Source organism: Mugil cephalus, chromosome 1 (genome assembly GCF_022458985.1).
Source record: "Mugil cephalus isolate CIBA_MC_2020 chromosome 1, CIBA_Mcephalus_1.1, whole genome shotgun sequence".
NCBI classification, from domain to species: domain Eukaryota; kingdom Metazoa; phylum Chordata; class Actinopteri; order Mugiliformes; family Mugilidae; genus Mugil; species Mugil cephalus.
The window spans coordinates 12,250,511-12,266,355 of record NC_061770.1 but is presented as its reverse complement, the minus strand read 5'-3'; the positions used below and the strand labels follow the sequence as shown (position 1 = coordinate 12,266,355).

The following is a 15,845-nucleotide window of genomic DNA, read 5'->3' as shown; positions in this document are numbered from 1 at the left end:
CGACCTCTGACAGGAGATGTAAATAACATTGACCTTCCTGAGAATATAAAATGTTCTGCTGGGAAACCTTTGGCCCTGACATTCATGTAGACCAGACCAGACAACCCCAGCCCATAGCTGTGACAGGATGCAGCCTGACACGCACACACAAGCTTGAAAAACATGAAAAGCAGCACAAGGTGTTGACCTGGCCTCCAAATTCACCAGATCCCAAACGTATCACGTATCTGTGGGATGCACTGGAGCAAGCCTGATCCACGGAGGCCCCTCCCTTCAATCCACAGGACCCAAAGGCTACTACCACTAACGACATCCTGTTACCAGACACCACAGGACACCCTCAGAAAGACCACGTCCATTCTCTGATTAGTCAGATCTGTTCTGGAGGCACAAGGGAGACCTACATAATGTTAGGAAGGTGGTCATAATGTTATGCCTGATCAGTGTATATAGGGTGTCTCCAAAACATTGTGTAAAACGTAAATAAAAAATCAATGTATTGATTTCCAAAATCATTTAAATCTCACATTTCATCTAAAATAGTACACACGTGTGTGTGGAAACTGTCTGTTGTTGATGTTGTTAAAATAAGGCCTTAAATATGGATAGAAAACCATGAGCTTTGTTCGCTGATAATTTGGTAATACCCAGGTATGACCTGAAAAAACAAAAAACAACAAAAGAACAGAAAGGAGATAAGTTTCCTGGAAGCAAAGACATTTTGTTTTGTTTGTGAAACAAGTGACACGGTTAGCACAAAGAATTGCTGAGGCCATCACACACCGACATCCCTCCCCTGTACTTAGGTGTTCCTCCCACTGTCTCCACCCATCACTCTTTTCTCCCGCCTGGACGGACACACGGAGAGAGTGAGGGAAAAAAAACCTTAAGAGAGAACCTTAAAACCAGACGGCTTTAAGATGACTCGGAGTCGTGCAGTCCTCTACTCTTCCCCTTCAACCTGTGGCAGACTTAAAACATTTATCCAAGGCACGCTGACGAAGAGGAAAACGCACTGAGACTCTGTTTTGCCCTGCTGTTGGTGTTTGGTGGTGACAACCTGTCCGAACAGGTTTTCTTTCTTGCCAGGTCAGTAATTCTAATTGTTCTGTGAGAATGTTAGACTTGTTACGTGAAGCTTTATATTAAAATAGGCCATAGGAACAGAGATATAGTTCGCCTAGAATGGACAAAAATAAAAAAATAAAAAAATAAAAAATTCTGCTGCAGTAACCCTCCGGCTTTCCTGGTCTTACTCTGGTGTCACTCACGCTGAGAAGGTAAAATTCCTCTTTAACAAGTAGTGGGGGAGGGGGAAACAAGAGGTAGTATTTAACTTTGACACTGTTAAGATGAACGTTGTTGTTTATATTGGGGAGGTATCTTCATAAGCCTCTTGGCTTCCAACTTCTCCAGCACAACGTTTAACTTTATTATTACTCTTATGTTTGTATGTAAAATGTACAAATAAAACAAAAACAAAAAGTAGACACGACGCTTTTCAGTTCAGGTTACGTTATCACTTATTCTGTTGTACAGGACTTTAAATATCACAGACCCTGAAATCCTGGCATCGCTGGACAACCGGTTTCTTTGCAAAAAGCATATGATCACCTGAAAGAGAAGACATGAGGTAAGGATAAAGTCTCACACAATGTCCCCCAGCCATCAGCCATACACCCCCTACTGAACAAAGAAAAGACTGAACAGATACACTCTTTACATTCACCCAATCACCTGTAACACCTAAACATCCTAAGGCATCTATGTATATATAGAAACTGTTTTAGTTTTTGGTGAAAAACTCAGCTCTAAGACGAGGAGGAATACTTGGTTTCGGGCTTTTAATTTCTCACCAGTAAGAAAAATTATTGACTTCTGCAATCTTTTTTTTTTTCAGGGTGCAACCTTTACCAAGAGCGCAAATTCTGGAGGAGTTAAACCTGCGATGCCAGGCGCTGGCTGCCAATTATAACAGAGGCTTTAAACAGGAGTTTGAGGTGACTATCCTAAAACGAAAACGAGCCCAGGTCTGATTTGTGAAGTGTTTGTCGTGTGTTTTAATGTTGCGGCTCTGCGCAGGAGCTGAATGAAGTTGGCAGAGACCTCTCGACCAGAGCGGGGGAATCCGATGTCAACAGAGAGAAGAACAGATACCCCTGCATTTTACCCTGTGAGTGAAAAACTTACAAAATCGACTGCAGCGCACGCGTGGAGCAAAGTTTGAGACTTTAATTTGTGTTAATTTCCGGTTGTAGACGATCACTGTCGGGTGAGGCTGTCTGTTCACACCATCCACCCTCAAACCGACTACATCAACGCCAGTTTTGTGCCTGTAAGCTCTCAATCCCGTTCATTTTTATCACTCGCTTGCTCATGCTGCTCACGGCCTCTGCATCTGTCCGCGCCCGTTAATGACTGTTGTGTCTGGATTCAGGGCGGAGGATCAGAGAGAGACTTCATCTGCACCCAGGGCCCTTTGCCCAACACCATGGCCGACTTCTGGAGGATGGTGTGGGAGCAAAACGTCAGGATAATCGTCATGGTGACGGCTCTGAGATACAAAGACATAGTGAGAGACACATTCAGTTTATGTGCGCGCGCACGCATTGTCATTGCGTGTGCGGCCTTTGCATGCTTATTTTTCTATTGCTGACCCTTGTTTGCCTTGTTAGAATTAACACACACCGATATCAGGGCTAACATCAACACAGGAGAAGCACTGATATTAAGCAGGTGGTCATAATGTTATGCCTGATCAGAGTGGATATCTGCATAGCTCGACCTAGAATAAAAAATTAAAATAAAAAAAAAATAGAAATTGAGAGCTTTTCAGCACACAACCAAGTGCTGAAGTGACTTTACCCTTTAGAGGCAGTATAGCTCTTGACTATCAGGGCAAATAATGAAGACAGGTGACATCATTATACATAGCGCCCGAAAGCTCACAACCTGTGACTGATTTGTGTCCTCCTGCCAATAGTGGAGTCACCTCTAAACAGTACCATTAATTCTCTTATTAACAAATGGCAATGTGTGTTTGCTAACAGACCATGTAATGACTGTGGTGTTTACTGGCATCCAGCCAAGAAGACAGACTTTAGGAGATGACCGTACCCACACCAGGAATACTTACTAATCATAATAATGATAATGCGTTGGTTTTATATTGGGCTCTTTCCATTGTGAGATGCTTAAAGGGCTTACAATTCATTGCATTATTCATTCGCTCACACAGTCACACCCTGGTGGTGGTAAATTAAAGGCCAACGGAAACGTGGCCGCCAATGTGCGCCTACGGCCTCTCCCACCACCAACATCAACACCACTCACTCACAATCATACACCAGGGAGCACACACCTCAGGGCAAGGTGGGTTTAGTGTCTTGTCCAAGGACACAACGGACAGGCTAGGGATAGGGCGGAATCGAACTTCCAACCTTTCGGTTATTGGACAAAATATTTGTAGAAATTAAGCAGTGAGATATAACTGGCAATAGTCTAAATGTAAAGAAAGGTTCAAAGGTGGACTTTCCTGTCTGTACGAACCTGAGATAACAGGTTGCCAGCTGTGACAAACAAGATCAACTTGAATTCATATCGAGTCATTATGTTGTTCTCCCTGTTGTTGTCCATATCAAATATATCATTTAATTATTCAAACAGGAAGAGAGGCAAAAGCTACTTACACTCATAAATTAGCCGGAGTCCAATCAATGGTATGAGAGTGGAGCTGTGAAACACTCAGATACATTGAGCTGGCAATTAATAAAAAGCATCTTCTTTAGTGAATTCCTCCCAAAATTCTAACAGATTCATCATGTTATTAGCACTATTTGGTGCGACTTTGTGATTATCTCTAGTCGTGAGTCAGGTGAGGATCAAGATGACATTTCATGACAGATTAATGCAGACAACCTGGTATTTCCAAAGGTTCCCCATACATCATGTCAGGACATTCCCTCTGACCTCATCTCTTCTTTCTGCCTGCGTAGGTGCTGTGTGATAAGTACTGGCCTCTGGAACCGAGGACAGTTTATCATGGACTGATCCAAGTGACAACGGTGACTCGCAAACAAGGTCCAGATTATTTTATCACGACCATTAACCTCCGACAGGTGAGCAGCAGACACATCCATCACGCTCTCGTCCCTTTAACCTGCCGCTGCTGACTTGCGTGTGCACCGGCCGTACCCGCAATCAATCAGAGACGTGTTTGTGTTTCAGAGAGACTGCCCGACAGACAGGATAATCACACACTACTACTACCCCTCCTGGCCGGACCGGGGCACCCCCAGCCCGTCCTCCCTTTGCGGCTTCACTGAGCACGTGCGGCAACATTTGGAAGCCATCCCTCGTCTCGGGCCGACTGTGGTGCACTGCAGGTTTGACCTCTGACTTTAAGCTTCTCCGTCAGCATTATCCCTGCAGAGTCTTTAGGGGGTTTATCGGTCAGTTAAAGTCAATGCTCTCTTTTTTTTTTCTTTCTCTCTTTTGTCTCAGTGCAGGCGTCGGACGCTCGGGGACATTTGTGGCGCTGCTGTGGTTGATGCAGCTGTGTGCGAGGGGTATCCGGCCTGATGTCCGGGCTGCTGTGGAGGATCTGCGGCTGCATCGAATGTGCATGGTCCAGACTCTGGTCAGTCACAAGCAGAAATGGAAGAAGTATCATTTAATATATATATATATATATATATGTGTGTGTGTGTGTTTTTTTTTTTTTTTTTTTTTTTAAAAAAAAGCATTTTTTTCCTGCATACAAAATTGCACTTGAACATTAAATGTAAAATGTGTTCATATTATATTCACACTGCTTCTTTTTCAATAACAGGTTTTGTAGATGAAGCTTAATCTAAAACTAACAATTGCAGTGGTCAACAAAAGTGTAAAATCAATTATAAAGGAGTAGTATTTCAAACTTTTGTGACGTACAGTACAACACCAAAACAAAGCTCATCAAGCACGGTGGGAATCTAATGTCAGAGTCTTAAAATGATTATACTTAGTTTAAGTTCATCAGCTGCTGTACCAGTATCAAGTAATAACAACACCTTACTACCGGAAAGGGTTGTATCCAATGCAGTCTGAGTGGCACATACTTTGTGAAGCTGCAGTCTATTTTCTTAGCTTAGCATAAAGAGTGGGCGCAGGGGGAAAGAGCTCCTTGCTTCCAGTCTTCATGCTAAGAATGCTAAGCTAAGCTGCAGGCCATCATATTCAACATACGAGACATCTACACTGTTTAAATAGTAGTGTAAATGTAAATAGCATACCTCCTAACCGTAACCGGATTTTCAACTTTCTTAAACACAAAATAATCATGTAAACAACAGTATGAAGAGTATTTGAATGTAACTCACTCACATATGTTCAGCTGCTTTCCAAAAATGTGTCACCTGGATTCTTTTTAACAGTGTGCTTTACTGGTTTGTGTAAAATATAAGACCAAGCTTCCTCATCACCTGCTCATTCTTTTGTGTGCACTCAGGAGCAGTACATGTTTGTTCATCAGTGTCTGCTGCTCTGGCTCAGTGGAGGAGCCTCAGCAGGGTGAGAATACAGAAATAAATACCCCACCGGGATCCAACATACAGTTTCCAGGCTCAGGCACCGTATTATTAGTCACTGTAACGTACGGCGACATTTTAATTAGGCGTCTTCTCTTTCCCAGCAGCCCACAGACCCGGGGAGCCGGCTCGAACGCTAACCAAGGCACTCAGGATCAGCCCCACGGCTCCTCAGGACGGGGAGCCCGAGCAGGAAGGAGGAGACATCACCGCCAACGACAGACACCCCCATCAGACCAACAGCAGAACACAATACAGAACTTACTGAGGAGGCTACTGCCTTCCTCCTCATCCCTGAATCCAGCCTCGTGAACTCATGCACGGCAAGAAGCATCATACAAAAACACTGCGTATAAAAAAAAACAAAACACAAACACAAATCACACCTCAGACAGATGAACAAAGACTGCAGAAATAAATAGCGCTGCGTATGGTATGAGGACAGGCCCTGCAGGTGGAAAACCGGCCGAACAACATGCAGATAAAGAATCTACACACACAGCACTTTGCATCTTTACCGGGAAGACAAATTGAGGGAATAACCTGCCAGCCAGGTCAAGCGGGTTCTTCTACCCCTCGCTACTGTGAGATTCATGAGAAAAAGATGCTCCATGACACAAAATCCACCTCAGGGGACTAACAAAACCTTTCTACTGTGTACAGCTCCACTACTGATAAAGCGCCATTGTGAGATGTCTTTTATTAAGATTGTTTTTTTCGTTTGTTTTTTTTTTTTTTTTTTGAAAAATCATTGTGCATCATTTTATATCACACAATGCAGGCTATCAGTACTTAAGGATGCATGTGCAGAGTTGATACGAGACTTGCTAGAAAGGCAGACACATGGTATAGTGACTGTACAAAAAAGGTCATGTTTCAAAAACACACAGGCACTGCCATTCTCCTTAGATGACTGAAACTCATTACAGTACATGAAGGAGCTATGAGTACTATACATTATAGAACATTAAGGGCTACCCCCACATTTCAAAGAGTCTCTTGTCTGTCGTGTAATAAGACCTGTATGATACAATAGATCCCCGTCAGGTGAGTTTTTGGGGTTGATGATGTACTTAGGATCCAGCAGCGGTCGTCATCCTCCCTCTGCCACGTCTCTAAAGTGTGGCAAGTGCTAAGTAGCTGCAGGTCCAGTGGCGATGGCGCGTTGCAGCCGAGTCCAGACGTGATTCGATGCGGCTGAGATAGTCCCAGTAGCTTCTGCTATCGAGCCAAGTCACTTCAGAGTCCAGCGTGTCCGCATGAGGTCTGAGCTCCAGACAGACGAAAGTGAAAGACAAAGAAAGGGGAACCTAAACGACATGAAAATCAGCTTTTACCCTACGTTTGGCTGCTCAATACAGTTTTAATACCGAGGAGGTATTCACTGGGACCAAGGCAGAAAAAGGAAAAAAACGGAGCAACAAAGAGGGATGTCTAACAAAAGCAGCATAGCGCAGGCCAACCCTAGTGAAAATATATCTGAAATATATTACAGATTAAAACAGGAAAGAAAATTAACAATTATTCCAGACCATTGGTGAAGAGAGCCAACAGTTAAACCAACAGTAAAATAACAATTAAATTAGAGTTCAGGTCCGATAAAAAGATTAGACACTACATCCTTTGGCCAAAACAAACATAAAATCCGATTGCCTCGGTGAGACAAATCATCTGTATTGGTTTTATGTGTATGTACAGTCCGTGTGTGTGTGTGAGAGAGATGCAGACACATAATGAATATAAACACATACATGCCACCCATAAAGACCACAAGAGGGTGTGAGAGAATAGAAAAACTACTCGCAATGAGCAATCAAAGGCTGGGTGAAGAAAAAGACAAAGAGTCTAGTCCGTTTTTCTTTCTCCTCCTCCAGTCCAACTAGCGCGCGCTCTCCGACATGTGAATGGCTTCCTGGATTTCGCGAACGGCAAGGATGCGGGCGAGCATCTGCTCCAGCTGTTCTTTTGGGATTGGCTGAGTCGAGTACCAGATGGGGCTGTTTGGAGCCACCACCGGCTCAGGGGTCAGGTAGAAGGTGTCATTGCGACCTTTAGCACTCTGCGGACTGAGAGGAGAAAAACAGAACACAATGAGAAGAGATTTTCCCAACAGGCTTTAAAAAAAAAAAAACTATTTAGATATAAAAGTCAGTTTGAGCAATCTAAATGTTACGCAACACTTTTTGTGGAAACAGGAAAAAGTAGAAAAGGAAATCCCCTAATGCGCTCTGAGAACCACTAAGACAGGAAAGTGCTACATGAGGTTAAGGGATAATGTAGTCTTTAGTGTGACCATCACTCCCTTCATCTTGACATAAGCTCAGTCGCTCAGCAGTCGAATATAATAATCCAGCAAAAGGATCAAAAAGTTAAATCACTGCCTCTCTAAAAACTTTCAACACAAATTGAATATTCGTACATCAGCATAAACTAGATGTCTTTAATGATCCGAAACAAGAGAGCCCCAAAATCCCACTGTCTATGTTGTAACTACAATTACCACCTCACAGTCTTATGTATAGGTTGAGTTCACTTGGAGACCGATACAGAGCTTCATGACATGATACAATATTCATCACCTGAGAAACAGACTCAGCAAAGTCACCAAGTCTGCGCTTTAATACCAGAGGAACAGAATGTGTCGTAATGGTCGTCATGCAGAACGACTCCCCAAAAATGACCAAACTTTGACCTAATCTGTTAATCTTTGAGCCCAAATGAACATCGGAGCCAAATCTAAACAAAATCCCTCGAGGTGTTCCAGATATATCCTGTTCTCAAGAACTGGACGACCGGACAACCTGAAAACACGATGCCTCTGGCTACGGCTGTTGCCAGCGCTGAAGCATAATGAATAATTTAAGCGTGACCGTTTGCTCAAACATTCAGTTGTATTTCCATTTTTCTCAGCGTGATGTTTCTCTACATTCACCAGCAACGATCGCCACCGACATTAATTAAAAAATAACAAAACAACAAAAAAAAAAAAAACGAAAGAGGCCAAAGAAGTTATAATCCCTATTAATGTTTAAATGCAGATAAAAATGATTCACCTTTTTGGAGAGGAGCTTAAGGGAATAGTTGTCCATCAGCCATGTTGTTCTCAGTTGCCTAGCAACAGTATTCTCACACATCTAAGTGAGTGTACTCCACTTCCCATGTCACTAACGCATTTATTTAAAGATGGCATCACCTCGAAAGAAACTAAAGACTCTCTGTGTGAATTAATGTTCAACATTGGCCAGAGTAACATTACTAACACTCCAATGTTAGTAACTAGTAAATTTCTGCTCAGGTTACGCTTCAAAGGGATGTACAAAACGTTGACTCTTCACGAGAGGTTATATTTACCATTTAAAGAGGTAGAAATCATAGAGTTTGATGGGGCATCGCAGCGGGTTCTCTGGGTCTTCCAGCTGTTCTGAGTACATGTCATCTGTCACTGAACCATAAAACAAAAAAAATTAGACAGACAATCATAATTTATCCTTAAGATAGGTTTCCACTCTGCACAGTGGAGATGCACGGACGCACTCACCTTTCTGCCCAATGAACCTCTCCGTCGACTTTAGGTATCGGATGCTGGTGCTCTTGTCTTTGGGGTTGTTGGGACTCTTCCTGGTGTGTCTCAGCACCTTGGAAAAGGCCACTTTTAGATGCTGATCCACTGTTTTCAGGTGGAAATACCTGTAAAATAATGTATCAGCACTGATTAAATATACCACAAGAGCCTAGAAATCATAGAGAAAAACAGTGTCTCATATAGGACAGTATTTTATAGATCCATGGGCTGTGAGTTAGTTGTGTCCTAAATGAATATTTGTTCCTATTAACAAAATCTTATCAGGCAACATTTCATGCTAATTGAAGATTAAAATAGCACCAGGAAGTAATTTAAATATTTTTACAGTATTGGGGAACTCACTTGGTGTTGAAGAACATGAGGGTTGTGAGCAGTGTTGATGGAGAATGAGCTCCCAGCTGTTTACATTCCCACAGCATCTCCTCCGTTACATGACTTGGGATGATATAACCTGGTAGGGGCGAGAGGGAGCAGACTATGAAGACCTGCAGGGTCCAAGTTAAACAACAGAAATGACTTATCTTTTATTAAAAACCTTATTTCTGGGTTACACTGTGCAGGTGTGTTTTTTAGGGGCATATATCAGACAGGATTGTGACCGGGGCAGAAACTTTGTGTAATATACACATCAACAGTAGCAGGCAAGCTGAAGGGACGTTAGTAGAAACAGCCCAATGCAGAGCAGTCAGAGGATTGAAATGTACTGTTTTATTAAAAAAAAAAAAAAAAAAAAAAAAAAAAGGGAAGCAATTATCAGAACGGTTTCATGTCAAAACGTGTCTCTCTTAAAATATGTTTGAACAAATGTTAAAAGGAGGAAACCGTTTCTTATTTTGTCAGAAATCAATCAATGCATTAATCAGCTGAAAAAGTAATTGTTTGTAAACACCACTGTTTACTGCATTGGAGACAGAATTGGTGAAACTATGAAGCTTATTTTAAAGGAACGCTTATAGAAACACAGAAACAGTAGGTTTGACAAACAACTTTTGTCGCACCTAGCGGATGAACAGATGGTCTCCAAGGCTCCAGGATCTGGTGCAGACTCTGAGCGAAGCGAGTGTAGTACTGATCTGAGAAAACATCGTCCACTCGACCATTATCAAACAGATACTGCGGAAAAAAAATGGAAGGAGACTCATGTTATGAGTGTTGCTGCATTACAAACGATCATCATCATCATCAACAGAGATTTAATGGACGATCGATTGAGGGTGTGGATGTGTGTGTGCATGGTAAACTCACTTTTTGAATGCACAGAAACACATAGTAAAGAACGTCGGCCTCATAAGACTCTCCTTCCAGACCCCGGGCCTCTGTTGTCATTAAGGAAAGGCCCATGCACAGCTCAGCAACTGCACAGGACACCAAATCTTCCTGGAAACGCAGTACCTGGCGTCCTAAAACACACACACACACAGTGACTGGGCTGGCAGCTCAAACAGAGAAAAGGAAGTGGCAACATACATGAGTCAATAACAAAATGTGGTTTTCACTATTTAGGGACTGTGTGTACTTACGGCCAATTGGAGCCAGTTTATTTCTGTCCGACTTATCCAACTCTGCATTTTTCCGCTGGGCCCAAAGCCGCCAGACATCAAACCCCTCCTCTGGCTTCAGAGTGGCAGGCAGCAGTAATTCCTGCACCTGCACTTGCTGCTGGCCTTGACCATCTACTTCAGTTACCACCGCTTGACTCTGCACAGACACGGTTATTTCAGACAATCTGGAAAAGCACCTCTACAAGACAAACGTCTGATATGACTGAACAACCATGTTATTACCTGTAGCTGCTGTACCTCCTGCCCTGACAGCCCCTGTGTGTGCAGCACCTGCTGCTGCGGATCCCAGATAAGGGATTGTGTAGCATTAGAGTAGCCTTGTACAGCAACTGGGATGTGGATGTTTCCGTTCATGAGCTGGGCAGGGAACAGTGTGTTTGCAGCAAGTGTGTGCACCACTTCTTCCTGGCCCCCCATAACTCCAGAGCTGGTGATGCTGGAAACGGCCTGTGCTGTCTGACTTTGACTGGCGGGGATTTTCAGCTTGTCATTTTCAACAGTAACTTGTGTTGGCATCGTGGTCATGGTTGTAGTGTTTGTCCCCGCAACCTGCACTGTCCCGTAAGCCTCCTGGGGGATGGCAATATGTGTGACCTGCTCACGGCCTCCAGATCCAGCCGGCGCAGAATACACTGGGATGGTCCAGGTCTCCCCGGTGGGACTCGTGATGGTGCCTGTAGCACTGTAAAGGTGGGAACTGTCCACAGTCAGGAGGTCTGGCCGCAGGGACACGTAACTTTGCTGCTGGCCCTGTCCCTGGGGGATTGCCAGGACCGTGGCTACCTGCTGTCCAGGCAGGGCATAGGACACTGTGATGGGCATGTCCACCTTACGCTTTTTGGCCGGCTGGAGGACACCTGCTCCCTGGGACGTGGCAACTGTGGTTCCCATGACTCTCCTCTCTGAACCGTCCTGCTGGGTGGGTGAGAGGGCTCCCACCGTCTGGATTTGGATCTGCTGTCCTCCTGCAACAGCTGCTACCAACTGGGCTTGCAGCTAAAACGAGCAGAAAGATGATAACTTGGAAATTAATAACAAGTTTTTGATGCCAAAATAGCGACCTCTTATGATATTTGTGTACTAACCTGTTGGTGCTGCTCCTCTGTCAATTCCCCAGATTGAATCAGCTGTGCAGTGGTCACACCTTGTAGCTGCTGGTGGGAGCCAGAGGGCACTTGGAGAACCTGGCCCAGCATCTGACCCTGCTGCTGGCCCTGGATCTGCACCTGGAAACAGACATTTAGGATTCGGGATTAAAAGGAACAAAATAAACTAATGCACATAACATAAAAGGTAAAGGACGGACACAGACCTGTACTATCTGCTGCTCCGTGTTCTGTACAGACTGCTGCTGCTGCGATGTGGACTCCTGTATCTGCTGCTGCTGTGGCTGAACCTGCACCTGCACCTGAATCAGAAGACGGCAACTGTCAGAGAGCTTAATTTAACGGACCGAAACCCTTTAGCTTTACAATCATCTAGCACGCTTATTTACCGGACACGCCAGTTCCAACAGTGACCCCGCCACCTCGGTGCTGTCTGTATAGATGCAGTTAGCCTCTTGTTGGTAAACCATAGTGGTGGTAGTGGTAGTGGCATCTCCACTTTGCTGGCTGAACTCCTGCAGGGCATCTGGACCTTTGTTTGCCAAGGACTCCAGGAACTCCTTCATGCGATGCTGAGGGATGCTCCTGGCTTTCTGCCTCACCAGCTCCTCATAGGAGCCTGTGCCATCCAGGGAGTTATTCATTGCGGACAGTGCCCTCGTAAAAAGGGGTGAACCTGTGAAAATGTTTACTAGGTAAGCATTGGTTGATATCAAGATAAAGCTTGTGTATTAATAAAATTAACTGTGTACAGTATGATTATGACTCAAAATCCAATGGGGCCTGTCAGAACTAAACGCATTTGAATCAGGTGGAAGATTTAAAAATAAAATCGCTGTGCTAACACCAGTGTTTACAAAGTGACCTACAGCCCACAGTCCTGCAGCAACACAGGCTGATGGTATTAGGAAAGGGTTAATTCTGGCTGAGTGTGAACGAGCTGGGACAAAAGCGCGGTCACTTTCCAAATCCGATGCCGTATTCAAAGCTGCGATGGAAACTACTGCGTAATGAACACATGCACGTTTCAAGCAAAGACCGAGTTACCATTATGTGTATGGTGCACGATCTAAATACCTGCTAATCTATCAGGTGATTGCACGCCAAGCTAGGTTAGCCAGCTACACGGCTAACTAGCCGCGTGTTGTTTGCAAATAACATCTTGCGGAGTTGTGTTTGGAAGCGCAAATCAGCGCAAACATGTCCACGTATGACAAAATGTTAGCTTCCTTGCATGCGATACCCACGCACAAAACAGAACAAATGTTAGGGTGTGACTCTCCAGTGTCGGCGGCGTTACACCGATTACATTTTTCTGTTTTCTCCCGAGCTAGCAGGCTAGCGTTAGCAGGCGCGTTAGCTACCTCTCTTTCTCAACCGGGCCGAGGTTTGAGCCGCACACCAGCGCTTCTCTGCCCTCCAAACCACTCTCCTCTTCCAACGAGCAGCGACGCGGAGCGCTACTGGGGTTCCCTGCGGCTGCTTTTAATCTTTGTTTTCGTTGGTTTTCGTTAGATGGTCGGCTGTAGCTTTTCTTTCTCTGCAGCACTCATATTTCGCTGGGCGCCATCTTACAACAGCAGCCTCAGACCAATGGGCGAACGATTTGTAGCGCTGCCGTGTTGTCGCGGTATTTCCACCACGCGATATCGCGATAACTGGCGCCGGCTGAGTAGTCCGTTAAAGGCGACACATTCGGGCTGAGTAGGCGGCAAGATGAGGTAGATGTCAGTCCACCTTAAAACGCAGTTCTGCCAGAGAGACGCTCCTAGTGGTTCACTGGGTTCTGAAACTTTTAAGGTGGTCCGAAGGAGATGTGCTGAATATTTGGGTGGTGCTCAGGAAGCGATGGGCATTTGAGGGTTAATTCCCACGGCCTACACTTCAGCATGGTCTGCGTCTGCCACACTAATTTGTGTTATGGACTAAATATGTGCCTGGGAATGTACTTACTGATGAGATCACCGACCCTTTCCTGGACCCCTGCCGTTCGCCTACACAGCCGACATGAATCTAAAGTTTCTTCTGTAGCTTTGATTTTGATCACAGAGAGTTAAAGCTCATACTTACATAATATAATATATCAACATCAATAACAATGTTCATTCTTATATTGTTAGAGTTTGTTGCCTATATGCACTTGTACATGATAACTAATCAAATAAATAACAGTGTAAATTAATTATACAGTTAACATTTCCACTTGTAAATCTTCTGTTAACATACAGTATTGTTGCAGAAGTAGTTTGAACTGGGTGAACAGACGTCCTATTTTTCCCCAGATATGACCTCTAAAAACGTGCCAAACCCAGATAATTTCAAAATTGTCTCAAACTGCTTCAAACATGTTTACATCAAATGTGGGTTGCATTTCTCTGTGTGTCCATCCTTGTTCCCATCCTGCGCTGACATGAACAGTTCTGTCTTTAAATTGTGTACTGAGTGATTAAAAGTACTGTTCAAACATCTCTTTTGGAGGGAGGGGACACATCCCTTTCCTAACGGGGCCTCCTAGTTGTTGAAAATGATGCCATGTTTTCACTGGCACTGTTTCCATCTCATCAATGGACAGATTTACTGCAGGTGATGTCGAATCTGTGATATGTATTCTATGAGTTCAGGATCCCATCTGCAGTGGCTGAGTGCAATAGCACTCAGCTTATTACATGTAAAAAAAAAATAAATAAATAAAAAATAAACTAACCTCCTCCATCACCTCTGTTTTGAGGAAAGGAAATGTCCTCCACAACTAATTAACCTTTTGAGAGCTCCAGAGGACAGCCAGTAGATGGCGATCAGCTCCCTTTTTTTTTTTTTTTTACATTGCTCCATTAATAGACTTTATGCTGTGCCTGGTTATTCTGAAGGGTGTAGTATTGAGCTGAATTTGAATTCTCTATCTGAATTGTTTGGTTTTCATACAAAAAAATATTTCACTAAAGAAACTGGAAGAATGCAAGCCATTTATTTCTTCATCTATTTGGATTAAGGCCTATAACGCATGAATCGAGCTGTTAAAGTAGGTTAGACACAGCAGATAACATCAAAGCAGTTTGCTGCTTGAGGAATAAATTATGATGGCTAGATAAATAGGCCAAGGAATGGCTTTGAGAAGTGGGCTGACTGGATGGTGAAGCTCAGTGTTGAGAGGATTGTCACAAGGAATGAGGTGAAACCTGAAATGTTTGGGAAGGGGCTTTTATGGTTATTTATTAGGCGTCTCAACTACTGCATTGAGATCATCAGGGTCAGGTCAGGTAATTGTTTACTCCAGCGATGCAGTTATTTTCACTAGAAGCTACCTGAGTCTAACCAAAATATGGGAAATATGGGGCTGCAACTTACACCCATTAAACCGGTTCACCAGATAGAGGGTGAGGCCTGTAGTGACAGTTTTGGGCGTAGCTGAGAGAGAATGAGTTGGGATTATTGAATCTGTGAGTTTCTGAGGAGCTGGTGAACCACTGAGAAAGTACTTTCTCCTGTAGCATGGCCGTGCTGGAACCCGAAACCTGCTAGAGAACATCCTGACTGCAGTCAGACATTAACAATGATGACAACACAAAGCAAATAGTACATATGCTACTTCTAGCCTCTCTGAGCTGAAACTATAGGAGAGAGGAACATATTTAACGTTTACTAGCACTGGCATGATTGGCTGATTAAAACCTAGGAAGGACCTGATTGGCTGCGCTAGAAACGCCTATAGTTTACTGATTAAAACAGATAGAAAGAGTTGTCAGTGGGGGAGATAAAGATCGTCTACCTTGTGATATAATTTACGCTGAGCTTAATCAACACTTTTGCTGCTTTACTTTTCATTTTTTGGACAACTTTTGGTAACTACAGACCACTTCAGAACAAAAACAGAACAAAAAGCTGCCTTCTAGTCATCAAAGTTTGCTCCTCCTCATAGTCATTAAAATTCTCCCACTTGTCAATTTTCCCTGATTCCAACACACAAACGTTAAGGACATTTTTTTTTTCTTGTTGCCTAATATAGCCCACCCACTGACAGGTGCTATGA

At 43.8% G+C, this 15,845-nt stretch overlaps 2 protein-coding genes across 4 annotated transcripts; one reads left to right on the top strand and one right to left on the bottom strand.

Moving 5' to 3' along the window:
* Positions 1-462: 462 nt before the first annotated feature.
* Positions 463-6,971, top strand: LOC125014484 (receptor-type tyrosine-protein phosphatase V-like). 3 transcript variants are annotated; one of them, XM_047595586.1, is made up of 12 exons: positions 463-1,089; positions 1,231-1,280; positions 1,540-1,633; positions 1,901-2,000; positions 2,083-2,173; positions 2,259-2,335; positions 2,438-2,572; positions 3,996-4,118; positions 4,228-4,385; positions 4,504-4,639; positions 5,489-5,550; positions 5,672-6,971. In XM_047595586.1, exons 3-12 carry the CDS (start codon positions 1,629-1,631, stop codon positions 5,877-5,879), a joined length of 1,095 nt encoding a protein of 364 aa, XP_047451542.1. In that variant the 5' UTR covers positions 463-1,089; positions 1,231-1,280; positions 1,540-1,628; the 3' UTR covers positions 5,880-6,971. The 3 variants fall into 3 exon arrangements, with proteins under 3 accessions (XP_047451542.1, XP_047451552.1, XP_047451532.1); XM_047595596.1 differs by lacking the exon at positions 1,231-1,280 and having other exon boundaries at positions 464-1,089; positions 5,675-6,971; XM_047595576.1 differs by lacking the exon at positions 1,231-1,280 and having other exon boundaries at positions 464-1,089.
* Positions 6,420-13,420, bottom strand: LOC125014477 (transcriptional regulator QRICH1-like). The gene is made up of 12 exons (XM_047595564.1): positions 13,183-13,420; positions 12,208-12,494; positions 12,025-12,120; positions 11,798-11,938; positions 10,935-11,708; positions 10,671-10,848; positions 10,396-10,550; positions 10,149-10,263; positions 9,493-9,601; positions 9,106-9,254; positions 8,919-9,009; positions 6,420-7,633 (listed from the first exon to the last, which is right to left on the bottom strand). Exons 2-12 carry the CDS (start codon positions 12,460-12,462, stop codon positions 7,447-7,449), a joined length of 2,250 nt encoding a protein of 749 aa, XP_047451520.1. The 5' UTR covers positions 12,463-12,494; positions 13,183-13,420; the 3' UTR covers positions 6,420-7,446.
* Positions 13,421-15,845: the final 2,425 nt, after the last annotated feature.

Bases quoted from the DNA above. Each gene is read 5' to 3' on its own strand.
- LOC125014484 (XM_047595586.1), top strand. The intron at 2,336-2,437 runs GTAAGCTCTCAA...GTCTGGATTCAG, and splicing joins TCAACGCCAGTTTTGTGCCT to GGCGGAGGATCAGAGAGAGA. The intron at 5,551-5,671 runs GTGAGAATACAG...TCTCTTTCCCAG, and splicing joins AGTGGAGGAGCCTCAGCAGG to CAGCCCACAGACCCGGGGAG.
- LOC125014477 (XM_047595564.1), bottom strand. From the start codon at position 12,462: ATGAATAACTCCCTGGATGGCACAGGCTCCTATGAGGAGCTGGTGAGG. The intron at 11,709-11,797 runs GTTAGTACACAA...TGCTCGTTTTAG, and splicing joins CAGAGGAGCAGCACCAACAG to CTGCAAGCCCAGTTGGTAGC. The intron at 9,602-10,148 runs GTGCGACAAAAG...CGCCCCTACCAG, and splicing joins ACCATCTGTTCATCCGCTAG to GTTATATCATCCCAAGTCAT.